The following is a 27110-nucleotide window of genomic DNA, read 5'->3' on the forward strand; positions in this document are numbered from 1 at the left end:
GAACGATAAAAACAAAAGGAAACTTTAAACAAAACAGGGTTCGAAAATTCTACTAATAAATGGTTTGTTTTTAAAACATTCTTTTTCCATGAAGAACTTAAATTTTGATTGATGTATAATGGACAATACAATCTGACGGATAATTAGATATTAATGATGGGTTTCTATAGAGGATTTTTGGTTTTATTTTTGATGTGTCTCATTCTCAAAGAGGCTGTATGTATGAAAAATAATCATCAGCATGAAAAAGGTAAGAAAATCTACAGGAAAAATGGTACTACCCGGAAACATTATTTCAAGTAAAGGTCTAGAAATTTGGTAATTTTAGTCCATAATAAATTCCGGAAGAAATATTTTTCCTTGCAAAATTTTTGTTACTTCTGGATCTGTAAACCAAAACAAACACATATAATTTGCATTGGATTTCGAATTAGCAGAGAGGGATAACTCCTGACTGACAGATTTAATGGTTTTGTTTTTAAATAACAGTGATATCGTTTGCTAACTCAATTTTAACATGAAGGATTTTAATTTACAAGCTTTTTCACATTGAATTGACACGGATGTGGCGCAAGATTGGTCAGAATGAGGAAAGGAAAAGTTATATTTTGTTTATTCAGAATAATATAATAATAGGATGACACTGTTCTGTTATGAAATATGTGTCTGATATGAAACGGGAATACTTCTGTAAAAATAAAACCTTTAAGGTTTAGATTTATAAAATTCGGTGATTTTGGTCCATTAATTCCGGAAGAAATATTTTTTCTTGCACAATTTTTGTTAATGTTTGCATTTGAAAATCAAAACGCTCTAAACATTTTTGGAATCTTAATTTTCCGATCTATAGGAAACACCAAACAAGACCCCACAAAAGAGCAGGACTTGAGTGAACTCAAAGAACTTCATCAACTGGTCGAGAAGTTTGCTCAAAACCAAGCCATAAGAGGAAACAAGCGTACTTCAACACCAAGAACAGCTTTGGTAACTTCCCCTGTAGTCCATAATGGCAAGACACCATTATCAAGCAGCAAGACTGTAATGGCAACTGTTCCAAAGAAGAGAACCACAAGTGGGGTAGTAAACACTATCGAGAGGCTACAGAATGCTATTGGTGTGGATGCAGTAGGTGGTGAAGAGGACCAACCTACCATAATGTTAGAGGCTGCCTCCTCTGGATCAGGGGATGAAGACGGTGGAATGGAGGAGATATCAGGATCAGGGAGTGGTAGTGGTGCCTCTAAGGAGGACGCCGAATGGGTACCAGTCATCTTGGACGAGGGAAGCAACCCCAGGGGAGCAGTGACCAAAAATAAGGCAGTTCAAAGAAACGTAAAGCAAGTGCAGAAAGCAACCCAAAAGAAAACACCGGCAACGCAAAAATCAAATCAGAAAGTACGGTACGAACAAAAAATTGCATTAACGAATACCAAAATGTCATCACCACAAATCAAAACGCAAACTATGAACTACGCTAATATCCACTACCAACAACAGAGACTTCAGACCAATCCTTTAAACGCATATCAGAACTACTGGCCCCAATACAACCAAAATAAAGGGAGTGTAAAAACTGCAACACCAAAAGGGAGTGGAATAACTGCTATACGAAACCAAATGAGGCTCAATGTAAATTACGTAGCACCCAAAGCTCAGAGTGCAAGTCAAGTTCAACCACAAAATTCAGTTGGTGCTATTCAATCAGCAATGATTCAACCAGCTCAACCAAAAGTACGTATATGATACCAGGTTTACCACAGATAATTTTCTCTTTTCTAAGTGTATTTTCTCGAGTTCTTTGAGATTCAAAATTGAAAGGAATTGTATTTTGCAAACAGACAAGCCAACCTAGCCTGGCTATGATTTCTTTTATTTACTGATGGCGAAATGAATAGCATGATTTGGGCTACGAGTTTGAATCTTCCAGCTCCAAATCACAGTTGAAAACGCAGCCAATCAAATTTTGTTACCATTTTGTTACCATTTGGTCAAAAAACACAAGTTTCAAAATTGTGTTGATTTTAATAAGTGAGGACAGCGCTAAATCCGGATTTTCTACTGTGGGCCTACTGTTAATTATTTGAGGCAAAAATCTGCCTCACTGGTCAAACCCGTCCGCTATACATCAGATTATAAAAATACAGGACGGGTCTCCTAGCCGACCAAGCCTAGAAAGATAATAAATCTATAACATCACAGCATTGTGAGTATTTTAAACGTTAATCTTTTGAATTGATAGATTTCAGCCCCGACCAAAGTTTTAACCGTCCGCAAGGAGACCTCCAAGAATAAAATCAAAGAAACCAAATTGTCAAAAACTGCTGACGGTGCAGAAGATACTGATGAGGATGATGATGAACAGAAAACGATTGATCTTCTCTTCGATATACAGGAAGAAAATCATGCTGGTCAAAAGAAGAAAAAGAATCACAACAAAAAGAAGGTAAGGTATCTTCCGATTATCCTGTAGATGCGGTACGCTGTTAGAATTAACGCATCTACTTTAAAAGGAAGAAAATTTGGTGGATTTGGCGAATTTACCCAAAATTCACCAGATTATAAAGTTCCCGTCAAAATGTTTATTTTAAAACACAAAATGTGTATTCATTTCTAATTTTTTACTTTAAAAAAATTAATGGATGATCTGGATAATGAATCAACCCCAAGGGTGGATGTCTTTTTGATTTCTTAACATATTTTACTGAACTTTTCTAGAGTCACAAGAAGAACAAGAACGCAAAAGGGAAGAAGAATAAAACACAACAAAAATCGTCTGTCAAAGAAAATAAAAATGTCCCTGAGCAACCCGTATCCGAAGTATTGATGTTTTCAGGTAGCAAATTATTAACGTTATTTTTTATATATTTTCTTGAATAGCTCCTTATTGGGTTAGGTGCCAAATCAAGAAGTTCCTCCCATTGTATATACTTTTAAAATCCTAGAATAGTGAACAGTGTACTGGACACCAGAGGGGAAGGTCTTGAACTGTTCAAATTATGAAGAAATTTCAGAGACCCGAGTTTTGGAGTCGATTAATACAGAGCTTCTCTTGAAAGCTAACTTTAAGAAACTTTCACTTTTTTTATAAATCTAGATAACAAATCTACTTTGAATATCTAAATGTAGCCTGCAATCGTGTCTCTTAGGAAGCAAATAGGAGTTTTCCATACCGTCTGAAGAGTATGTGCCATATCGTAGGTATAACTGTATTAAAAAATTCCCGTAATAACTTCGTTGTTTCAGGGAAAAATGATTTATCTACCAAGAATGTGGACCCTTTGGTCATCAAAGAAGCGTTGAATATATTCACCAAGAATTCTGCCAAGAAACACGAGGAAGGTGCTAAAACTAACAACACATCCAACGTTGTTTTATCCATACCAGAAAAACACGTCAAAAATCTAACAGAACAGAATACAGACTCAGGGAAAACAATCATTTTAGCTGTTCCAGTGAAACTAACAGATAAAGATATGTTGGAGCAACAAGTTAATGCTATTAAGGAGAAACTATTAGCTCTTGGTGAAGAATCAGGTAAAACAAACACCACATCCCTGACACTCAAAAATGATAGGGAAAGTGGGCCAAGACTGAACGAAAAAGAACCGTCTATACCTCACTTGAATGAAAAAGAGATGGCCGGGCCACACCTAAACGAGAAGGATGCATCACTGCAGCATAGCAAGGAAGGAGGATCTGTAGGTCCACGCCTTAATGAGAAAGAGCCATCAGGAGCAGTAAAAGAAACAACAAAAGATAGCAATGAAGTCAAACATCTTTCAACAACAAATGTAGATAGTGGAAAAGATGAAAATACGAAAGGTTCAGGATCACATATAGATGGATCTAAAGAATCAAACGATGCGAAACAATCACCTCAATTCACGTTCCCGGTACCTTCACCAGTCGAGAAACATCTGAATGAAATCACTGAGAATCCAATATCTTCGGTGAATACAGCTCAACCGGTTCTTGATGAACTTAAAGAGACTGGTGCTGAAATTGCTGGTGAAGACGGCCGCGAAAAACAAAGTAAAGGATTTTTGGAAGCCATTGCTAAATTGAAGAATAAAGAGCAACAAAAGGTATGATATCAACTTTTGGTGTTTTTTGGCTGGGTGGGGCTTCTTCTTATTGGGTGAGTATGAATTTTAGTATGCAAAACTTTCATCAAAGTGAATAATTTTAAACAAATTCTTATTGGGAAACAAGATTTTGTATGGGTATAAATTATATGCAAAACTTTCATTTAATTGGATGTTTTTTGGGGAGTTTTGAACGAGAAAAGCAAATTAGTCATTCAATTGAGGAATAATCGAATGATTTCCAACCTGACAAGCCTTTCTTGTCGACTTAACATCACAGGAGGATTGGGTTTGAGTTTACTGGGGTCGAATGTACTGATTTCTAACTACTTAATTGGGTTGGCTTCTCATAAATAGGAAAACGTGCCCAGTTTTATAGCTGTCTACTGTGTCATTTTGTTTTGTGTTCTGGTCGCCAACAACATGAAAATTTAGACGTTCGAAAATATGACTGAAAACAGAAAACATCATGGCGGGATAATGAACTAATCGAATCAAAAAACTGGTTTTAAGGCCTGAGATGGCAAAAATTTGGAGGATGAACAAAATAACTCAAGTTTGGCGAATGGTGGAATATAGTCATTTTAGCGGGAAACTTAATTTGGCGATTTTGAAATACGCCGAATTTTCTTTCCTTTATTATAATCAGTCAGCGAGATTAACTTTTGTTTCAATACCGTACTTTTCAATAATATCATATTAACTTTTCATCAGGTTGCATCGACCAATCAGGAACAAGATGGTGATGATGACGTCGCAAACAACCAACCACAAACTGTTCCATCCAATACAGCTCTTTCTACTGAAGTTGAAGATAACTCAGATGAAAGTAAAATCATACCAACTGAAAGCCAAACAAGTGAAGCTTCCAAAAACAATGATGAAGAAGATGATGAGTCACTTAGTAGTGCTTCCTCTAGTCAAGGATTATCGAATAAGAACGTGGCAACAACTGGTTACCAGAAACCAGCTAACATCAAACCTCCTCTCCAGACCAATACTAATGCGAGACAAGGAGCTAAAGCAGCAGTTGGGACTTTGTCTCAGGAGGATGCTGACGAGGATACAGAAGAGGAGGAAGGGGATGAAGATGCACAACTGAAGGGTAACAGATACCTTCTTCCAGGGAAGCAGGCTAGTGGGCACCGAGCTTCCTCCTCACCGTTCAAGGGTAAAGAATACAAGCCTTCTCATATACCAGTGACCTTTCATAAGCATCTCAGTGGATCCTCGCATTTTAAGAGTGGAGATTTCAAGCCGTCTTACATACCAATGACTTACCACAAACATGGTGGTTCAACTTCAAAATTTAAGGGAGGTGATTATAAGCCTTCGAGGATACCGATGACTTTTAAAAACATTAGACATGACTCAAAACCGAAAGACAATCATTTGATTGATGACGATGGATGTCGCGTGAGCTGCAAACGTGTTTGTACACCAAGCTGTCGTTTCGAATGCTGTAAAGGTGGGGATAAGAAAACGAATGCAAAGAATGTTGGCAAAGGTTTACACAGCCAGAAATTCAATACAAGGAATGTGGGTAAACATTTACACAAGAAGAAAATGAAAGATTCAAAAATTGAAGATAAAGTGAAATCGATTAACCAAAAAATCAGTAAATTGTTGAAAAAACCAGCATCAAAAGCTCTGGCGTTTAAAGATTTGCCAAGCTTACCAAAGCTGAGAAAGAAGATCAATTATGATTCTAAAAAAGGACAAAAGTTTTTAAAAGAAACACAAAAGAAATTAGAATCATTGATTTCTTTGTTATCAAAATCTTCAGATGAATTGAATTATGGACCGAGAACTTCGGCAAGTAAAAAGACATTAAGTTGTGATGCAGAATGTAAAGTAATGTGTTTACCAAGCTGTAAGTTTGAATGCTGTAAACAATAGCTGGAACCTTGTAACTTATAGTATGAATGAAGATAGGTTTGTGACATAAATACATGAAACTTAAACATAAACTTAAGTTTAAGGCAAGATGTATACATGCAAAGTGTAAAGTAATGTCTTTGCCAGTTCGGATACAAATTTTACAAACATTAACTGGAATGTGTTAAGCAAAGTGAATATTCGAATATTGCAAAACATAGCTGGAACCTTGTGAGGACAATGTGTTAAGCAAGTTACACATTCGAAAATTACAGACAATAATTCAAACCCTGCTGTTTGAATTATAGAGACCAAAATGTAACTGCTTTTTGATGAGGGCATGATACGAAATTATAATACAATGATAAAGCTATTATATTGGTAAATTGGAATAGTCTATTAACTGATAATTGGTACCTAGTTTCAAATTAGAATATCCATCTGTGGCTAAACACACAGTTATGAGAAATCTCATATTTCATAGAGATACAGGACGTGCACAATGAGCTATAATCGCCAATATGTGACTGTAATTGAGTGAGCTCAGAGCAAGTTGGGCATTAGGGCAAAGACAATAATCTTCAATGAAGAGATTTGAGAAACATTTTACATTAAAGCTGGCATATAACAAGAACTTGAGAGATTGGATTTTAATGAGACAGCAATAAAATTTGATTAAATGTAAAGATATATTTTCCAGGTTATCATGATAAAAGACAAAAATTGTAAATATTTTTATGTGACAGAATATAATATAATACAGCAATGATAAAGCAATAATTATTTTTATGTACAAAAGATAAGATTGATTTGAAAATATAGTAAAATGAAGTTACGGTAACCGAAATGGGGATATCAAAAACAGTAAAAGTCTTTTAAGACAGCCTCTGAAAGGTCTCAGAGATTTTCTTTTTTGTTAGAAACTCTTGTCATTAAAACTTTGAAAATTTTTTGAACCGAAAGTTTTTAAATAATATGTGAGATATATTGATATAACCGCTCGAGTTTCGTGATGCGATTCTATTTATTTCATTATATGGGGAGATTTAGAATATTACATAATTCTGCAACAATAATTAAGTATTGTTTAATTTAGACAAAAGTGCTGAAAAAGTAGTGACTAAAATGGGTACAAAACTAAAATAAATTCATTTATAATTACAATTAAATAGTTGGCTACATCTAGTTTAGTAATAGATTTTTTTCGATGAACTTCAATCGAGATTTGACACAAGACATCCTCTTTTAATAGTTGCTTTGTTATGCTTCTTTGAATATTATTGGCAAAAAGCAACGACATGCTTTTACAAAAACGAAAATGGCCAAATATGCATCTGTTTTATATTTGAGAGAAGTGGAAATCGAATTTAACATAGCTCAGTAGAAACATAGTAGAGGAAGTGTAATAAACCGAGCTATTAGTGTCAGGTATACGGGTGCATTGATGTTAATATGTTAAGGTAGTGCATTGCATTAGTGCTTTATTATCCTTCATCATATTATCTGTTATTCAGCTACGGTTTTAGCCTGTACCAAACTCTTCTTCGCTGACTGAAAAGATAACGCGAGGTTCGACACACGGCAAGTTTTTTTCAAAATATCAAAAACGCCCGTGGGCGGGGTGGTAGAGGCTATTACGGTTTGGGTAGCTCATTCTAGAATGCAAGAGCGCTCGCATATTATTCGTACTGAGTAAGATTGAATTATAAAAAAGTCAAGAGTGAATGACAATGTGTTTGCGTAAAGAGCAGAATATTGAAGGCGTGTGTGAGTTAATGAGGGTATTATTTAATGCGTTTAGTATTAGTAAATGAGTATTTTAATTTGGAGTGACTGTTACAAGTGCAGCGGTGTATTTAGTGCTGATTTGAGTTAATTTTGATTATAATGCTCCGAGTTGAATTTTTAATTTATATCAACGATTTGGGTAATCTTAATAAAACAGTCAATAGCTCAGGAGAAGCAACCTGTAAAGTCATTACAGTGTTTCTCGTTGCCTGTGTTTCTCGTTGCCTGTCTTTGTCGACCTTTGCAGAGTTGAATGAGCAAATCTATAAACGTGCACTTAGGTGAAACAATACAAAACAAAAAACTAAAGAAAATGTTTGTCATACCTATCTTTGTCTTATCTTGTTTAGACTGCTGTGACCATACCAGAGCGTTGAGTACCTATCGCTAAACCATAGTTTGGTCCACAACGGAGACTTGTATCTGCTCCTATAGAAAGTAGAGAGACAATTTAAGTCAAGAATACTAGATTGTAGGCTTTTCCCGAAATTGTCTGTACCCCCTATGTTGAAGAGGTATTGTGTTCAGGGTGGTCAGTAAAACAAGGTTGGAAATCCAGGGTGGTCCAAAAAGTGAGAAAAAAGTCTAAGGGGGTCCTGAAAAATTGTAAAAAAAAATTAGTGTGGTACCTCACCTTTTCCAAAAAAGACCTTTTCAACAGAGGGGGGTACAGTTTTATTTCAGAATAGACCATTTATAGGTATTTGAAAAACCAATTTATTCAGACTTTGAATGCTTTTGATTTCACTCCCCACTCTTAATACTCTGATAGGCAAAGATATAACATTTGAAATAAAAACTAGAAAGGTTTCGATCACGAAAAAGTAAATTTGATTGTTGTGTAAAAATTTTCATTATTGTTGTTAAAAAATAAACTACATATTCTTAATATGTGTAAGTCTAGCTGACGTCATGTTTTTTAACGGAAGTGCCCGAAAAAAAGCCAGGATTTTGATAACCGCAGTTCTATTTTTTAGTCAAATTCCAAGGGTCAAATTCCAGCTTATTTCACATGTTTCCATTTTCCAGAAAATGACTTACGCAAAATCAAGATTATAAAAGTTTTAGAATTTAGGCTACCTTTTGAAGAATAAGATTTTCCGTGAGCCAATCCACGCTCTCTTCCTCTTGCCAGTCCACGCTGTGCACCGCGAGCTAATGATCCATCACGGCCCACTGTTTGTAAACGGTCAGCTCTACAACAAGAAAAAGAAAAAGGATGCTACTTATACCTTAGGGCTTAGAAAAGGTATTAGAATTAGTAAGGTTAACTGTCTCGACATTGTTCCCGTGTATCCAAGGCTTTTTTTATGTTATATATATTATATATATATATTACTGATGGACGCCAGAAGCTGATGCAAGTTCCCCCTCTGAGAGGGCAAACTTCTCTAAACAATACCTCATAAAAATCTGACGTTACAAAGTTACATGCTGCAGAGCAGGAGGGGGAGAAAGTACCTACTTCACAACATTAAAAAAAAGGACAAATTTCACTATCCACAACCCCGACCGAATGCCGCTGTACCACCCCTACGTATTCATTCTTCTTTGTGTTTTGCGTGCAGTAACGACTAACAGCTTATAAAATAAAAATAATATACGCATGCGTTTTAACTTTTAACGTTTTTTGAACTTAAATTAACGTGTTTCGTCTATATATCAAGGGGGTAAACTACAGAAATGTGATAATTTGATTGTTCAAATACCTTAACTCGTCCGAGTTGGCTCCCATAACGAGTGATGGGTCAGGGCCTTCGGGTTGTAGTTTTTGCACCAACCCGGTTGCACTTGATAATATAGCAGTCTTCTTTGGCATGGGGGAACGTTTCTGTTGAGTTGTTTTCACTTTGAACTGTGACGATGACCTGTGAAGAAAGGGTACACGTTTATTCATAAGAACAAACTATATAAGAACATAAAGCTTCGATGGCCAAAATACTAAGAACAAGTTAATAACATTTAAAGGCTTTACGAACTGTAGATGGTAAACTCTAAAACGGCCAATTTATAAAAAAAATGGATAAAAATACTCAAAAATGGTGAAAATAAGAACATGTTAAGAACAATTCTAGGCTTAAATCTCAAAAAGTTAAGAACCTCCTACGGCTTCAAAATTTTTGGATGTTCTTATAAAAGAAATACGTGTATTTATTTCGTTAATTGTCCTAGGCCTAATAAACAGGCCTAGGTCACAAGAAAGGCAAATCAATGAAATAAAGGTCGTCTGTAGTTCCTGAATTTAATCCAACTCAGGGCACATTAAGCGTCAAAACAACATCCAGCTAATGTCCATTTGGGGTAAGTTATAAATAATTGAAAAACGATTTCTTAAATATGTGATATTCTAGGGTGGTTGCGGATCTTTCGAGTTGGATAAAATACAATGATTCATCAACTTGATAAGATAACAAATTTCATCCTGAATACTTTGGATTTGAAGCTTGGGATACATATTTAAAATATCTTCATTTCGTTGAAATAATGCTCTAATACTTCAATAGAGTGCTTAACCAATCGAAATCAAAAGCGTGATATGATGGTTGAAGAAGTGAAAATTATTGTATCAAACTAAAGTAATCTTCACAGCTCTTTAAATCAATATCTAATCCTACCCAAATGAAGATTATTCGTTTTGCAGTTTCCGGAAGAAAACGCCGTTGTCTCGATAAGTAAGGAGCGTTACTCTCAGTGGAAAATATAATAGCGATAATGCTGAACTCAGGAACATAAGATAATAGAGGCTAGTTAGTGCGGACCTCTGACATTCAAGTCTGTGAAGAATGATTTTGTTCATTTTGCAATTCACTTTTGTATTACAAATTAAATGCATAACTGCATCGACTCTATTGAGTGCATATCAGTCAAAAGCGATTGACGATCATATCCAACCATTAACAACATTACAAGTATCATCTCAAGCACAATGTTTGCACAAATATCGGTCAATCAATACTGAAGCGTGGTTGGTTGAAATTAAACAATGGGGGACTGGTAATTGGTCGTGCCGTTTGTTCTCGTACGACGAGTATGCCCGTATAAGGAAATGGATGGTAGACGACGGAAATTCGAATGTTTACGTCAATTTAACGAAAGAGTATCAAAACGAGGTGGAAATCAATCGACAGGAAGAATTGGAAAGGGAGAAACAACTATATGATAACGACGTTTCTTGTTGGACACTGAAGAGGTATGGAGGTATTCTATTGTTTTGTTAAGTTACGTAGCTACCCTAAAGGGTAGCTACACTACACAATATATTGTCAGTCTTTTATCAGTCTTTTACCCCCTTGGAAAAATGAAGGAGCACCCCCTGGAAACGTTTGTCCAGCCCCCCTATATGGATATAAAATGGAATGGCCCAATGTATATACCATTGTTTTCTCTTTCTGTATAGGGACGGCCAAACAAGCGATGGAGTGTACCAAATCACAATAGGAGGGAGACCAGTGAATGTATACTGTGACATGGTGGAGAACGGTGGAGGGTGGACGCTGATCCAACGAAGAGTGGAAGGCTCCACAAACTTTTATCGCGGCTGGGAAGAGTAAGTAAGACCCTTTCTAAGATTTTGCAAACTTTCCGAATTTTTCTTTCTCTGTGCACGTTTTTTTACAGGAACATCTTAATTTTTAGCCAATGGAGTCTTCCGTTCTTATATAGTTTGTTCTCATAAAAAACCTGTTGACAAAAAATTATTTTTCCTTGATGAAACTTTTTTCATCAAGATAGCATTTCTTTTCACTAAATAAGCGAAAAGGTTTCTAAAACCTTAGCAAAAATGCTACTCAGCTCTAAAAACTTTCTTTAACAGTTATAAAAATGGATTTGGCCAGCCAACAGAGAGTTATTGGATAGGATTGGATCAGATACATGAATTGACAACAAAGTACGAAGGCACAATTTACATAAGAATGAGAGGGGTATATTACCAAGGCAGTTCCTTCTATCTCACACAACGCGATTTCCAAGTAGGAGACGAAAGCACCAACTATCAAGTTATTGTACGTATGCCTGCTTATACACTTTTAAATGTATAAATTTATGAGTGATTTTTTTTCATGAATGGAAAATATTAAATGTTCCACTTATCCAAAACTTCAAGAATCAACCATATCATTTAAAATTCATTTCATTTTTCTAGAGTTTTAGAAAATATATTTCTTATTTTTTCCTCGAGGACAAATTTTGCTTAACTGTTGAAAATGACGAGAAAGGCTTCTTCTTTCTCCCCCTTCCCATAGATAAATCCTCCTACTACCATTTTCTACTACCCGAGGGGGGGGGGGGGGGGGGGTAGGGTAGAGGTTTAGTACAATGGACTTTGAAGGTGATCAATAAGGGTTAGAGTGAATGGGGAAATATAATAATTCACCTAATACACCTACACCATCATTACCGTGCGGGCATTTTTTTGTCCGTTTTACCACCCTTAAACCGTCCTAGTCTTTTTTCCACACCTATAGACAATAGAAAAAGGTGTCAAAAAAGGACTGGATCGAATTTAGGGGAAAAAATGCCCGCGCGGCAATTGGCGGCTACGGTCGAAAAGGTGTATTTATCCCGATTTTAATAACAAGGAGTGCGTCGAATTTCATATGAAAATAATTTTAAATTTGATTCATATGTCCAACCTCCATTTACCTGTTTGGTATAGCTTTCGAAGAATGCACGTAAGGGTGCCTTTTTAACGATTAAGAGCTGCACTGTAAGGGTCCGATTTTGAAAGCAAAGTTTTGGGCGGCACATGCCGTCGTTTACAAATCCAGTGCCCCCGGGCCACTACCCTAAAAGTGCATTTTATTTCATTAATTTGACAGGAGGCTGGTACATATGCAGCAGGTGATAGAACACAAGGATTCTCGAATCTGGAAGGTCTATCTTTCAGTACAAATGACAAGGATAACGATGAAGTAACCAATCAAAACTGCGCATCTACATTCAGTACAGCCTGGTGGTTTGCTGATGGTTGTCTTCATGTTGTTAATCCGAACGGAAAATTTGGTGATTCGAGTGTATCAGGAATTCTCTGGCTATCTACACCAATGAACACATTCTCGATGGCAATTAAAAGAGTAATTCCATGAAATTCTTCATATTGAGTATACTTCTTAATACTGAGACAAGACCGTGTTCACACGTTACTGTTCCGTTTCGCTCCGGTATGATTTTCGTTACGGATCAAGTGTGTTCATATTGGTTTCGGAGCAGTTTTGTTCCGATGAAAAAAGAGGAGTGGACCCGTTTCGATCTGTTTTTTTGCTTTGTAACGTCTCCTTTTGAGACTTTTTGAATTTTGACGTTCACACTTGTTTTGGAACCGTTTCGTTTCGTTTCGGAACGGAACCGTAACGTCTGCGCATGGTCTAATGCACTTTCTCAAGATTAATTTAGGATAGATCTTAAGATATGTTAACAAAGGACTTCTTTTTACTGACCATTAACAATGCGTTATCAATCCGAATGGGAAATATTGTGATTAAAATTCATCTGGAATTCTGTGGCAATCTACACCGTTCATGCAAACAATTTCGATTACGATTAGACGAGAATTATCATAAAAGAGAAAGCTACGCTTACTGTATAACATAGCGATAGCATGAAAACTTCTTCATATTATTACAGCTTCTTTAAATTTTCTTTAAACTTTACATTTTCACTTGTAAGACTTGTACACCCCCTTCTCACAGACCCGGTAGGATTTTTTTCAGCGAGTGAGGATAAAAATAACGGACTGAAACTCGATGGAGATTTCAATTCTTTTGTTTTAAAGTCGGAAAATTCAGTAGGGATGAGAAAAATATTTTGCAGTGAGGATCGGTTCATTTGATTATTTTAAGTGGGGACAAAAGTTGGAGGATAATTTTCCACCGGGGACGATATTTTGGCCGATTTTCCCAGTTAGGAAGGGTTCCCAGTGGGCCTGTGAGAAGGGTGTGTGCTTGTGTTGCACATTTACCATGAAAAAATCAGTTCGGGTTGGTTTGAAGACATTCAATTATATTCGAATTATTACTTGTATATATCTGTGCCTGCGGCTTTGGTTTAGGTTGAAATTTCACATCGTACTTTTTTGAAAGACCACATAATGAGAAAATAGCACATACTCTTAGGTGCCAAATAAACGGGCCCCCCCGCTTGTTAATTTTTCGATTTTTTTCCAACCCCCCCGGACGTTATTAGGACCCCCCCGTTTATTAATTTTTGAAAAAATTCCCAGCTCCCAAAAGGAAAGTTTCTTGTTTTACTCTAAAAAGCCTAAATTTAGTCTATTTTGACCCTTTTTAGGGTTTTTAAAAGTCCATTTTCCAACCCCCCCGGTAATTAGGTCCCCCCCCCCGTTTATTTGGCACCTAAGAGTATCTAGATATTCTCGAAGGGATATCAGATGCACGATTCAGCAATGAGGTTGTTAGCCGGTTGACTTGACATCATATCGTACTTTTTTGAAGGACCACATAATTAGAAAATGGCACATATCTAGATATTCTCGAAGGAATATCAGATGCGCAGTACCCATTATTCAGCTATGGAGGTGTTAGCTGGTTGACTAACTTAAAACCGGGAGAGGGGTCCCATATAAGCGATAAACTGTTAATATTCATGATATGCACCACTGGAGAAGTCTTCTGAGAACTTTTAAAAATTTCCAACTAATACGTCACTTAAACAATAGAAAAAGTGACGTATTAGGTGGAAATTTTTGAAAATTCTTGGAAGACTCTCCAGTTTTGCATATCATGAATACATCTAAATTCGGCTAAAATCTTATCTTGGTAAAACAGATCAGCAGAATTTAAAAAATCTTTTAAAATATGATTTGGAGACCCTTACTTTTTATTGAGGAGACTTGACACGTCTCCACCACTTGTTTTGGAAGCTTTCTTGTCCAACACTGATTGCTTGCTTGACATACTCGACATACCTAAGATATAAGGTATAGTTGCAGTTGGAGTCGATTTTAATGTTGATAGACCAGGAAATCTAGGACTTCTAAACAGTCCTTTGATTGTTTTCACGGGGTCAACGGCGGGAACTTGGAGGAAGTGAGAATTCCAGGTGGGAAACAATGATTTGAGGCGCTGGACGCAACAACAACAGCTACTCTATTATAAAAGAAATGTCAGTAAACAATCCTCCTATACTGTAGGAATATTGACATTTTGCTAGTCAGGATGTCATATTGAATAATTAAGAATTCCAGTATCAAAACAATGATAAGAAAAAATTTATGCACACCTATAATAATTATGCACTAATGTGTGTATTTAGTACAATGGTGCTGAAGCTTTTAATTCTTCAACATGACATCCTAACTAGAAAAAGGTCTATTGAAAATGGAGCTGACAATATATTATTGTGGATTATATTATTGCCGGCACTCATCAATATAATAGCCAGCACTCGCTTGACAATATATGTGTAGTGTATGTAACCCTTTATGATATGAAAGAACCGATGATATATAGAAATAACTGTGTAAAAAGGTTAAAAATCTAAACAGGGGTAGCTTTGTAATACATATACAGGGTGTCCCGAAAAAAAGTATCGAGTCCTACCACTTGCATAGAAAGAAAGTTTCTCTGTGTGTGTTTCACTAAATTTGCAACGTTTATCAAAGCTTCTCTGTGTGTCATTAATTGACATGAAACATCTTTTATGAACAACTTTCACAAAAAAACAATTCTCAATAACTTTAACGTCATGAAAATTGTAAAGAAATTTAATTCTTTTTAATCATAATGACTGTTATAAAAACAATTATTGTGTTGGTATATATTTTCTAACATTTTGTTAAACCCGGGTAACAACCTTTGTACTCAGAATCATGTTCGAACTCGATACTTTTTTTCGGGACACCCTGTACAGACACAATACCAGTTGTAAATCATGAATTCAGTACAAAATTACACATTATTTTGTTAGAATATCAAAAAATCAATACACTTACTTTCATTAATCTTGGCCATGATATTATCACTGTAAAATTAAATGAAATGAACCAATATGAAAAGATGTTTCAATGTTTCCTAGGTCTTTAGCACTTTTTCTAATTCAGCAGTTCTCTCTTTTAAAACAAACATCCTCATTTTTCAACAAGAAATTATTTTGAAAAAGATTTTTGAAGTCACTTGATAACGAGTTACTGTTTATATTTAGGATTTAAAGCTTCACTTCTTTTTTGCCAAGATAGGTTTTATCTGATAAGAATAGCCCCCCCCCCTCTAAAACCTTGACCCATTTATCATCAATTTATCTCCTCTCTCTAAAAATTACACCTCTCCCTTAAGATTTTTCAAAATATAATACAAAACACAGTGGGGTTTACTGTGAGTAGAAGTATCGATAGTTAAAAATCAATAAAGGACATTTCAAGGTCGAAAAGAATCAAGATCTCCGCTCTGATAACGACTCTCAGTTTTTACGTCTAACCAATGAAGAACCGTTAACGACTCTCAGTTTTTACGTCTGACCAATGAAGAACCGTTAACGACTCTCAGTTTTTACGTCTAAACAATGAAGAACCGTTAACGAATCTCAGTTTTTACGTCTAACCAATGAAGAACTGTTAACGACTCTCAGTTTTTACGTCTAACCAATGAAGAACCGTTAACGAGTCTCAGTTTTTACGTCTAACCAATGAAGAACCGTTAACGACTCTCAGTTTTTACGTCTAATCAATGAAGAACTGTTAACGACTCTCAGTTTTTACGTCTAACCAATGAAGAACCGTTAACGAGTCTCAGTTTTTACGTCTAACCAATGAAGAACCGTTAACGACTCTCAGTTTTTTACGTCTAACCAATGAAGAACCGTTAACGACTCTCAGTTTTTACGTCTAACCAATGAAGAACTGTTAACGACTCTCAGTTTTTTACGTCTAACCAATGAAGAACCGTTAACGACTCTCAGTTTTTACGTCTAACCAATGAAGAACCGTTAACGACTCTCAGTTTTTACGTCTAACCAATGAAGAACCGTTAACGACTCTCAGTTTTTACGTCTAACCAATGAAGAACCGTTAACGACTCTCAGTTTTTACGTCTAAACAATGAAGAACTGTTAACGACTCTCAGTTTTTACGTCTAACCAATGAAGAACCGTTAACGACTCTCAGTTTTTACGTCTAACCAATGAAGAACCGTTAACGACTCTCATTTTTACGTCTAAAAATGAAGAACCGTTAACGACTCTCAGTTTTACGTCTAACCAATGAAGAACCGTTAACGACTCTCAGTTTTTACGTCTAAACAATGAAGAACTGTTAACGATTCTCAGTTTTTACGTCTAACCAATGAAGAACCGTTAACGACTCTCAGTTTTTACGTCTAACCAATGAAGAACCGTTAACGACTCTCAGTTTTTACGTCTAAACAATGAAGAACCGTTAACGACTCTCGACTCTCAGTTTTTACGTCTAACCAATGAAGAACCGTTAACGACTCTCAGTTTTTACGTCTAACCAATGAAGAACCGTTAACGACTCTCAGTTTTTACGTCTAAACAATGAAGAACCGTTAACGACTCTCAGTTTTTACGTCTAAACAATGAAGAACCGTTAACGACTCTCAGTTTTTACGTCTAACCAATGAAGAACCGTTAACGACTCTCAGTTTTTACGTCTAAACCAATGAAGAACCGTTAACGACTCTCAGTTTTTACGTCTAAACAATGAAGAACCGTTAACGACTCTCAGTTTTTACGTCTAACCAATGAAGAACCGTTAACGACTCTCAGTTTTTTACGTCTAACCAATGAAGAACCGTTAACGACTCTCAGTTTTTACGTCTAAACAATGAAGAACCGTTAACGACTCTCAGTTTTTACGTCTAACCAATGAAGAACCGTTAACGACTCTCAGTTTTTACGTCTAACCAATGAAGAACCGTTAACGAGTCTCAGTTTTTACGTCTAAACAATCAAGAACCGTTAACGACTCTCAGTTTCTACGTCTGACCAATGAAGAACCGTTAACGACTCTCAGTTTTTACCTCTAACCAATGAAGAACCGTTAACGACTCTCAGTTTTTACGTCTAAATAATGAAGAACCGTTAACGACTCTCAGTTTTCACGTCTAACCAATGAAGAACCGTTATGAGGGCGCAATCATATGCAAAGGAGTGAAAGGTATACTTTCTCTCTGGTCCAAAGTCCAATGAAAATGTCCTTACAAATCAGAAGCAGTTGAATCATTTGTGGTAGTGGTAACTTTCTTAGTTGGTGACTTTGTGGTAGTAGTCTTTTTCGTTGTTGTTTTTTTGGAGGGCGTAGTGGTGGTTTTAGAAGAAGTGGCGGTGGCAGTTCTAGAGGAGGAGGCGGATGCAGAAGAGGTGCTGCTAGTTGTTGGACTTTTCGCTCTGGTGGTTGATTTGGCTGCTAATGAAAATAATAACAAAATATAGTATCCAGAAATCAACTTTTCATTTTTTAGACAGAAGATCTGCTTGCGACTGAGGAACTTTATGTATGTACAACACTCTTTAGGCATATAAACTCAAGAAGTTTTTGAGCCATGGTTTGAGGTCCAAATTAATTTCCAGCATGAGAGTTACAGACCACAACCTAGGGCCATTACCGACATTACCGGCTTTTTGGTCAGGAGACTTGCCTGCTAACCGTTCGACAACTACTAGTTAGCTCGACTTGACTGGAATTAAACTTTAAATGAATTTCAACAAAAATAATTGCTTTGGTTTCTGTTACCAACCTGTTGAAGTGGAAGCCTTTGCTGGTGACTTCGAACGAGCTGGGCGAGATGAACTTCCAACTTCCCATCTGTTATTTGTTGATTTTGCAGCACTTGTTGTTTGTGCTGCACCTTTCTTTTCTGTGAAATCAAAGAAAACTTTCAGGTTTAGATTTGACCAAAGCATCTATTAAATACAATCAACTCTGTTTAATACGAACAAAAATATTTGTCCCATCTACAGCTGGAAATTAGTATAAAATAATATCTGTAATTCGAATCTTTCTCTAAATTCGAAAGAAAATTCTTGGTCACTTGAAGATCGAATTAGACAGAGTCAACTGTAATTCATAAAATGTTTCGTATAAGAATGGACCAAAAAAAAAACAGAAAAAGATTTACATGTAGTCATTCAAAAAACTTTCGATAAGGGGTAAATGAGATTTTATGAAAAATACATGAGGGTCTTTGAAATTTCGGCACAGATCCACGTGGTATCACAAAATTCTTTAAAAAAGACCAACGAGGTCTTTTCATTATAAAATTAGATGAAAATCAAGACGTGAGATAACTTTAATTTTTACCAAAAATTCTAATTCTAAACTTTCAAAAATCATCCCTGTGAACCAATCAAAAGAAATACAGTAGACTTAAACCAATAAACTTAATAAGACATCGAGAGTGAGCTAACTTACTGAAGCCCATCGATTCAAATACAGAAATAGCCATGTCTTCATCGAAACTTGACTATAATGGAAAAGATGAAAAAATATATTTATGTTAAAGCTTTAAAAAAATAATTGACTTTACTATATAGAACGTCCATCATTTATTTGGTTTGGTGATTATAAGAAGTACATTAAAGGAAGAAAATTTGAAGGATTTGGCAGATTTGGTTAAAATCTGCCAAATTAAGTTCCCGCAAAATTTAATTTTTTCCGTCATCCGCCAAATTTAATTCCCGCCAAATTTAAGTTGCTCCATTTCCCCCCCCCCCAAATGTGTGCTATTTCAGGCTTTAAAACAGGTTTTCCTTTTTTAATGGCATGTTTTGGACAAAAATGTCCTTCGTCTGCCAAATTAAATTCCCGCCAATTTAGATTTTTAAATCAATCGCCAAATTAAATTCCCTCTGAAAAAACTTCTTCAGCCATCTGCATTTAAATTCCCGCCAAAATTTCTTCCTTTAATGTACAATATATCTGAACATACGTTGTGACAAAGAATTCTCATATTTTTACTTTATTGGAACTAGCTTTATGGCAATCAATTCAATAAAAATGCAATAAAATTATAATCATTACATCTTATAAATTTAGCAGTAAAAGCAGTATAAATTATGAGAATTTTTATTTTTTATTATACAGGGTGTCCTGGAAAAAAGTCCTGTGTCAAAACAAGACTACAAGTAAAAAAATTATTGCACGTGTATGTCAAAAATCAGTATTTACATGTTTTACTATGTAGTACAGTAGTGCAAAAAATAAGAAAAAACTAATAAAATCTCGAGAAAATGCCAAAAACCTGTTTTTCCAGTATATTCCCGGCATTTTTGGCTGGGAAAATTTTTTTCTCGAAAATCGGGCTCTGTCACTTTTTAGGAATCATCATTTTGCATCATTGTGCCAAAAAACAGAAAAAAGTAATGAGCCAATCCCGAGAAAAGCTGGTAACAGACAGACGGACATGGGTTAATTTAAAGGACCTACACCGGGGTACCCGGAGGTAGGTCCAAAAATGATATAATCACCGCATCTAAAGTGGTCAATATGAGGTCATCTGTCACTCCAAACAAATTCAGCTTAGACTTCATGGATCGTAAAACTGCAAATAAAAAATTATTCAAAATATTTCATATTTAAAAAAATCATTGCTTTCAAAATATAAAGTATATAATTATAAGGAGAGTTCCTTCCTCTAAAAATAATTCTGACAAGTTTGTTTTTTACTCTCTTGCAATACAACAGAACATGCTAGTCAATTATTGAAGTCAAGTTTTAAATTATTACAACTTTTCAAGCATAAGCTTTTTTCCTTCAGTATCACATTTTCTACAAAAAGGTTAAATGACATGAATCACCAAAGCTGCTAGGGCCTTATGGCATTAAAATAAAAAAAATTTCTTACTTCGTTGTTTCTCAGAACTGGACACAGAATCACCCATAATAGAGTCTTCTGTTAAACTTGTTTCCACTTCCCTAGCCTGAAGTTAGATAAAAAATGGTACAACAATTATCTGTTAAAAGGTAATATTCCAGATATCTTTTCAATGAGTTTTTGGAGTAGATTATTTCAAGGAGCTTATAGCTTTTAATTATTTCAATTTCTTTCCTTGAAAGAATCATTTTTATTTTGTGTGTTTCAATGTTCCACCATCTCTATTACTTTACTGGCAACTGTAGTGCAGTGGTAGTGCATTCGGCTACAGTGCGCAAGTTTGTGGGTTCAACCCCCAGCCAGGTTAAACCAAAGATTTCCGAAATGCCTCTCTGCTTGATGCTCAGCAATTAAAAGAAGGATCAAGGGTAAGTGGAGCAATCCAGGGAGAAAGAGTGGAGCCTCCCCTACCTTTGCGTAGATAGCTATCGAAAGAGGAGCCTTCGCGTTGCCTCCGACTGTGGTTGCAGACTTACTATTACTTTACTGGATCAGGCTTCCCATAATAACGGAAGTGTGTCTAGTTTCAAATTCAACATCAACAAGTGAAGTCTGTTACGTTTTTTTTTCATTTATGGTTGACAAACACATGATTTTAAAAAAGTTTTGAAATTCCAACAGAAAACAACATGACTACAACCTATAATCAAATACTTTTTATGTTTTTTTTAATGATAGTGTGTAAAAGAGCTATATTTTAATGTGATTGCCTGATCTACGTTGACCACTAGAAATTTTGTAGTAGAGATTAGGTGTAAATCTAATAAATTTATCAAGCTGAAGAGTTGTTTACATACAACAGGTGTAGTAGTCCTGGTGGCAGCTTGTGCTCTTTGATAAGTGCCAGCCGAAGATGATCGTGGTTGACTTGTACTGGTAGATTGTTGTGGCTGTGCAGCTGGCTGTGCTGCAGCTTGTTGTTGATATCCTATGAAACAAATATCTCAATCAATACGAATTTTCTTTTATGCAGTTGGTCAACGCAAAGTTTTTTGTTTCAGAAGGAAATGGACAACAATTTTCTTTGTTGAGTTTGGAGATGGAAAAGTTTCTTTTCGTAGGACGCTGAAGCTGAAATCCACCTGAGATAGGAGAACTTTGTACGATCCCAATCAAAAATAAGCCCCTGTTTTATGAAATTTTTACTGTCAGCCACTAAATTGACTATAACTTGGGAAAATTATGTGGCTTACACTTAGGATCGCTTTGATGGTTAAGCTGAGTAAATTAGCTATCCATTACATAAAGGGCGAATTTTTGTGGCTTACTTAAAGGAGAGTTAAAAGCAAATAAAGTGTGGGCAAAAAATGTGGCTTACTACCCTACCAATTTTGAAGGCTGAGTTCTCAATAATGGAAAAAGTCAGAAGTCAGAAATATACTTTCTTTTCAGCATTGCCAGCAAAGGGCTAAATTTTTCACTAGCTGCACTGATTTGTGGCTTACAGTTTTTTAAGTGGGCAAAAATGTGGCTTACACAAGGGAAATATAAGTGAATAGGTGAATATTGGTGAATAGGTGAGATATAGGTAAACTTTTGTGTATCACATTTTTTAAGTTTTTGGCACTCGATCATTAAAGTATAACACCAGTATGTATAAAAAATTACAAAAATTTAGTTGTAAGTACAATTTTGTGGCTTACAAAGTCACATTAAAAATTATCGAAAAATAAGCCACAAAAAAGTACATTTAACAGCTACAATCTCCCTCGAAATATATTGAGATTTTAGTGTACTTTAACGTTTTTCAGAATTTAAAGTTCGGGCAAGAATTGCTATTTTAGCACTTCCACTTTCTTCCATTGAATATTTCCATTTTAGAGAGGTTCGGTGGCTTCGACGCTATATTCCAAGCCTCATTCGAGCAAATTTGAGCTTTTAAATCCTGAGATCCTAAGGTCCTAAGTCTTAAGTCTCATGTTAAGACTCAGAGTTAAAACTCTACTTTCCAACTGTAGCTTAAAGCGCTTAAAGATCAATTGTGGTGTTCAAATTTACACCGCCGGGGCGCGGGGAACTCCCCTTTGTCTCAAATATTTAGTGAACTATTGTAGAAAATATGTACATTTAACATCTTTTTTTAAAATTCAATCTTTCCTCTGTCAAGCTTGTATTCTGTTTTCCAGTTTTCTTTAAAAATTTGAATTTTGTCATCGTATTTTAAATAGTATGAAAACCAAACCTCCATATTGTTGTTGCTGTCCATACTGTTGTTGGTATCCGCCACCATAACCTGTCGCTGCAGGCTGTTGATAGTTTACACGTGGATCATTCCATGTTGTCTCTTTTGTCTGATGATTGATGAAGAAACTAAACAGAAAGTTTGAAACTATGTTTATCTTTTACATCGATTTTTGAGAGCTTTAGAATGGTACAATAACTAATTTCCATTTTGAAGAGTTTGAATTTTCAGAATTCTAAATCCCCTCGAACCAGGTAAAAGTGACGCTGCGGATGTTAAAGAAACCTTGTTAACTTTTTATAGAAAAATTTCCAGATATGGTCACTGACCCTTTTCTTAATCTACGTTTAAAAACACCTCTTTTTATATGATCATGTTTTCTCATGAAAATTTTTCAGTCAGCTAGGACCTATATGTCGTTTTTTGGGACCTCAGCTGACTGACTATTGTTTTGTGAAAGTCAACCTCAACGAGACATTTAAGGATGTCTAGCATCTAGACTGGATATCAACATAGTCATAGGAAAAACCTTAGTCCGGCAACACGGGCCGTCACGGGCCGTTTTTAACACAAATTTTGCGGGAAGTTCGTCTTGGTTTGTTTATCGTGCCCAAACCTCCCGTGAGCGCTGAGATTACTCTTGTGGAGATTATGCTGATATGTTCTTAGCTTGCTCTTTTTTAATAAATGAAATATGCCTGGTGCAAACTGCTCAATTTTTGGTTGTTCTACTCACAGAAAAAAAGGAGGACCTGTAATTTTCAAGATTCCTTCGGGAACTGACAATTATAACACAAAGTGGAGAAAGGATGTTATAAACATTGTAATTCGTGACAGGCAAGTTGATAGTGATCTTCAACGTCAAATCGATGAAAAAAGACTACACACTTGTGAACTTCATTATTCGGAGGATCAGCGGAATAGAAACCCCTCTAGAACCACATTGATTCCTGGCAGCTTGCCCACCCTTAACCTACCACAAAAATCCTTTGCAACTTGTAAAACCACAAGAGATTCTTCTAGCATCGAAAAACGAGAACTGTATACCCAAGAGGTGCAACAGCACAATGGAATGGAAAATGACAAGTACAAATCACTTGATGAATTCAGAACTAGATTTGAAAAACTGCAGCTATCAGTTTCAGGTGAATGGATTATGAGACACAGCAGAGAAAATACAATCTACTTGGAGAAAAGTGACATGACATACATCATTCCTAAAATATCAAATAATTATTGAAAGTGATTTGACATTCAATATTCTTGTTTACAATTGGTTGGTTCCTAAGAATAATAAATTACATGAGACCTTTGGTTCATCATTCAAAAATGTAACACTTTCGGTACTGGTAAATGCTTTGGAGAAAATGTTAATTTGCGATGGAGTTTCTTATCAAACTGACGTTATTCTTTCACATACTGTTTCACAAATCTATACCATTAATTCTAACTCAGATCCTATCAAATCAAAAACTTTTTTGCGACCAAAAGAGTGTCTGATCTTGGATTCTACCGAAAAGTGTGCTGTCTGCATCAAGAAGGAAGCTTCTCATACTCAGTATCTTAAACGCAAATCCGAAAGACTTACTGAACCTGCTAAATTACAAGCCCCGATAAGTTCAACCTCTTCAGCACGTCTGAAGCTGACTATGCAAGGATATCGTATTGAAAACACAGAATTGAAAATCGAAATTGAAACTTTACATAAAAAATTAGAACATGAATTACAAACAAAGTCTGTTCAGTGTGATGGTATAGAAAATAGTGATCTTGTTTCAATTATGTCCCATGCTGATCCCAGCAGAGTATCACCATTCAGGAAGTTATTTTGGGAGGAACAACAAAAGTATTTGCAAACTTCCTCTAAAAGTGTTCGGTATCACCCTATGATCATTCCCTACTGCCTATCGTTAGCTGCGAAATCATCATCAGCATATGAAGATTTACGGTACAATGAGAAGGATGGTACAGGTGTCTTGATCTTACCTAGCCAGAGAAGATTACGAGATTACCAGAATTATATAAAACCTCAGCGTGGTTTCAACAAGGGTATTATTCAAGAACTCAAAACGAAAATGAAACATTTTAGTGATCCAGAGCGTTATGTTGTTATTTTACTTGACGAGATGAAGGTTCAAGAAAATCTTGTATGGGATAAGCATACTGGTGAGCTCATCGGGTATGTGGATCTGGGTGATCCAGCTGTGAATTATGCCACATTGCAAAAAGTTGATAATATTGCTACACATGTTCTTGTCTTTATGTTGAGAGGCATTATTAACCCAATTAAGTTCAGTTTTGCTAATTTTGCTACAACTGGTGCTACTGGTTGCCAATTGTTCCCTTTATTGTGGAAGGCTGTTTCAATTTGCGAGTCCAATGATATCAGAGTTCTAGCAGTCACTTGTGATGGTGCATCATCTAATCGAAAATTATTTGACATGCATTTCAAGCTACAGGCTGATGATGCAGCCAGTAATAAAGTGACGTCATTTATCGTACACCAAATCCATTCAGCAAAGAAAGTATTTGCATGTATTTGCATTTTTTTGCAGATCCTCCACATCTGATTAAAACTGCTCGTAACTGTCTGGCAAATTCTGGTGATGGTAAAGCTACGCGCCTTATGTGGAACAACGGTTGTTTTTTAATGTGGAATCATATTGCACGATTATTTTATGAGGATGTTGAGAACGGTCTGAACGGTCTGAACTGGTTACCAAATTTAACGTTCTCGATAACCATATTTGTAGCTATGTTCTTTCCAAAAGGTTTTGTCAAGATCCTCTTGAAAACTATTTTGGAAGACAACGATCAATGTTATCTCGTAAAGATAACCCAGCAATACGTGATGTTGCTCAAAATGATAGCTCAATCAGAAATTCAAAAGTTTTCAATCCTATCTCTGGTAGTAATGTCAGTAACACAGCCTCTGTTGAAATCAGTAATGAACCAATACATGCTCAAAAATAAGCCAGGAAGTAGCAATGTTACAAACTTCTGAATGTCTTTATTATATGGTGGATAATATTCTATTAGTATTTTAAGAAGTTTTTGTTGGACTTTTCTCTGTCTTCCTTGCAAATTTTCCCTTCGTTTTGAATTTGATTTTTTGGTTTGTTTTCTTTTTGAACTAAACGTCGCGCAACTTTATGGCTATAAAAATGATTCCTCAGAATTTTTTTGATTTGTTTCTCTTAGTATCTCCCCAGTATTTTGGCTCCGCCAAATCCGCCAAATTTTCTTTCCGCCAAAATTTCTTTCTTTAAGGTAGCCAATTGAATACTACCAAGAATGACATTTGATTGAGAATCGATTGTGTGACCTTGACTTGAATTTCATGCAGTGTTTTTATTAAAAAAGTCTTTGTGTTAACCTTTCCGCCCTGAATCATGGAGTAAATGTACAGCATTTACGTCCATGATACGTTCTCAATGTCGCACATATATACGCAATTTGATAGACACGCCTTTTTCGCGCCATATCTTTTATTGGCTTTCTTTCTAGTCGTTCAAATAACACGAAGGAAAAGGAAATTAGAAAGTCTAAGCTTTTCTAAGATTTGATACATAAACTTTTCCCACTTTATTTGGCATCAGAAGTTCATCAGCTCTGGAAATGTCCGGAGCAAAAAGTGCTGTTTTTTCATGCTCCGGAACACCGGAAGATTTCGGAGCACTTCCGGTGTTCCGGAGCACGATTTTTGCCGATTGGTCTTAACCATAACTCGTGGACGCACATATTTTTTAAAAAATCAGCCGTCTCATGGTAGTTTCAATATTTCTCTATCTCTAATATGGTTGAGTTACAGGAGGCTCTGGGAGTCCATTCTCACAACTATAGATGCTTTGAGTAAACATCCCCTCAGCACCTTGAACTGACTACCCAATTCCCCTCACATGGCATGGGTTGACCCGGGGGAAGGTTTGTTCACTTGCCAAGAGTGAACCGTTGTGAGTGGGAATTGAACCTTGCCAGGGGATGTCAATCAAAAATTTTGATTGTCGAACCAATCGATCTCAATCGAAACCAATCGAACTGATTGGTCGAATCGATCGAACTCAATCAAAGTGATTGATCAGACAATCGAACCCAATCGAATATTTACATTTTTTTCTCGGTTGATTGGTTTCGATTGACTTCGATCGAGTTCGATTGATTCGATCGTTCAACTCGATTGGTTTCGATTGAATTGGATTGCCTTTGATTAAGTTTCCTTTTTGTGCTTGAGGACTAAAAAGTCCAAACGATAAACGCTGTGATCGTCTCCTTTCTACCCTTATCGGATTCCTTTACGTCAGCTCTTATATTGGCGTTATCTTTTCGTCGCTG

The 27110-nt window shown here is 36.0% G+C and overlaps 3 protein-coding genes across 4 annotated transcripts in view; 2 read left to right on the forward strand and 1 right to left on the reverse strand.

Moving 5' to 3' along the window:
- LOC136815885 (uncharacterized) lies at positions 1 to 6804 on the forward strand. Its single transcript, XM_067072334.1, has 6 exons — positions 1 to 250; positions 851 to 1731; positions 2240 to 2443; positions 2716 to 2833; positions 3244 to 4085; positions 4800 to 6804. The coding sequence occupies exons 1-6, from the start codon at positions 154 to 156 to the stop codon at positions 5982 to 5984; spliced, it is 3327 nt and encodes a 1108-aa protein (XP_066928435.1). The 5' UTR covers positions 1 to 153; the 3' UTR covers positions 5985 to 6804.
- The window catches only part of LOC136815886 (BAG family molecular chaperone regulator 3-like), a 24321-nt gene continuing 3929 nt past the window's right edge, over positions 6719 to 27110 (reverse strand). Inside the window, exons 2-14 of one of the 2 annotated variants that reach the window (XM_067072335.1) lie at positions 22779 to 22906; positions 21394 to 21524; positions 20567 to 20642; positions 20190 to 20263; positions 19135 to 19186; positions 18461 to 18580; positions 17925 to 18129; positions 15703 to 15731; positions 14586 to 14676; positions 9461 to 9619; positions 8832 to 8947; positions 8078 to 8180; positions 6719 to 7297 (exon numbers count right to left, since the gene is read on the reverse strand). In XM_067072335.1, the coding sequence (XP_066928436.1) occupies positions 8098 to 8180; positions 8832 to 8947; positions 9461 to 9619; positions 14586 to 14676; positions 15703 to 15731; positions 17925 to 18129; positions 18461 to 18580; positions 19135 to 19186; positions 20190 to 20263; positions 20567 to 20642; positions 21394 to 21524; positions 22779 to 22906 (1264 nt within the window). In that variant the 3' untranslated portion in view covers positions 6719 to 7297; positions 8078 to 8097. The remainder of the gene's footprint in view (positions 7298 to 8077; positions 8181 to 8831; positions 8948 to 9460; positions 9620 to 14585; positions 14677 to 15702; positions 15732 to 17924; positions 18130 to 18460; positions 18581 to 19134; positions 19187 to 20189; positions 20264 to 20566; positions 20643 to 21393; positions 21525 to 22778; positions 22907 to 27110) is intronic. The other variant, XM_067072336.1, reaches the window with a different exon arrangement.
- LOC136815881 (ficolin-1-like) lies at positions 10452 to 12910 on the forward strand. Its single transcript, XM_067072329.1, has 4 exons — positions 10452 to 10941; positions 11149 to 11298; positions 11566 to 11755; positions 12572 to 12910. The coding sequence occupies exons 1-4, from the start codon at positions 10535 to 10537 to the stop codon at positions 12836 to 12838; spliced, it is 1014 nt and encodes a 337-aa protein (XP_066928430.1). The 5' UTR covers positions 10452 to 10534; the 3' UTR covers positions 12839 to 12910.

This window comes from Clytia hemisphaerica, unplaced genomic scaffold (assembly GCF_902728285.1).
Source record: "Clytia hemisphaerica strain Z4C2 unplaced genomic scaffold, Clytia hemisphaerica genome assembly, whole genome shotgun sequence".
NCBI lineage: Eukaryota > Metazoa > Cnidaria > Hydrozoa > Leptothecata > Clytiidae > Clytia > Clytia hemisphaerica.

Coding starts and splice junctions, on each gene's coding strand:
- LOC136815885 (XM_067072334.1), top strand. CDS start 154: ATGATGGGTTTCTATAGAGGATTTTTGGTTTTATTTTTGATGTGTCTC. Junction 2,444..2,715: donor AGAATCACAACAAAAAGAAG/GTAAGGTATCTT, acceptor GAACTTTTCTAG/AGTCACAAGAAGAACAAGAA. Junction 4,086..4,799: donor AGAATAAAGAGCAACAAAAG/GTATGATATCAA, acceptor ACTTTTCATCAG/GTTGCATCGACCAATCAGGA.
- LOC136815881 (XM_067072329.1), top strand. CDS start 10,535: ATGATTTTGTTCATTTTGCAATTCACTTTTGTATTACAAATTAAATGC. Junction 10,942..11,148: donor TCTTGTTGGACACTGAAGAG/GTATGGAGGTAT, acceptor CTTTCTGTATAG/GGACGGCCAAACAAGCGATG. Junction 11,756..12,571: donor GCACCAACTATCAAGTTATT/GTACGTATGCCT, acceptor TTAATTTGACAG/GAGGCTGGTACATATGCAGC.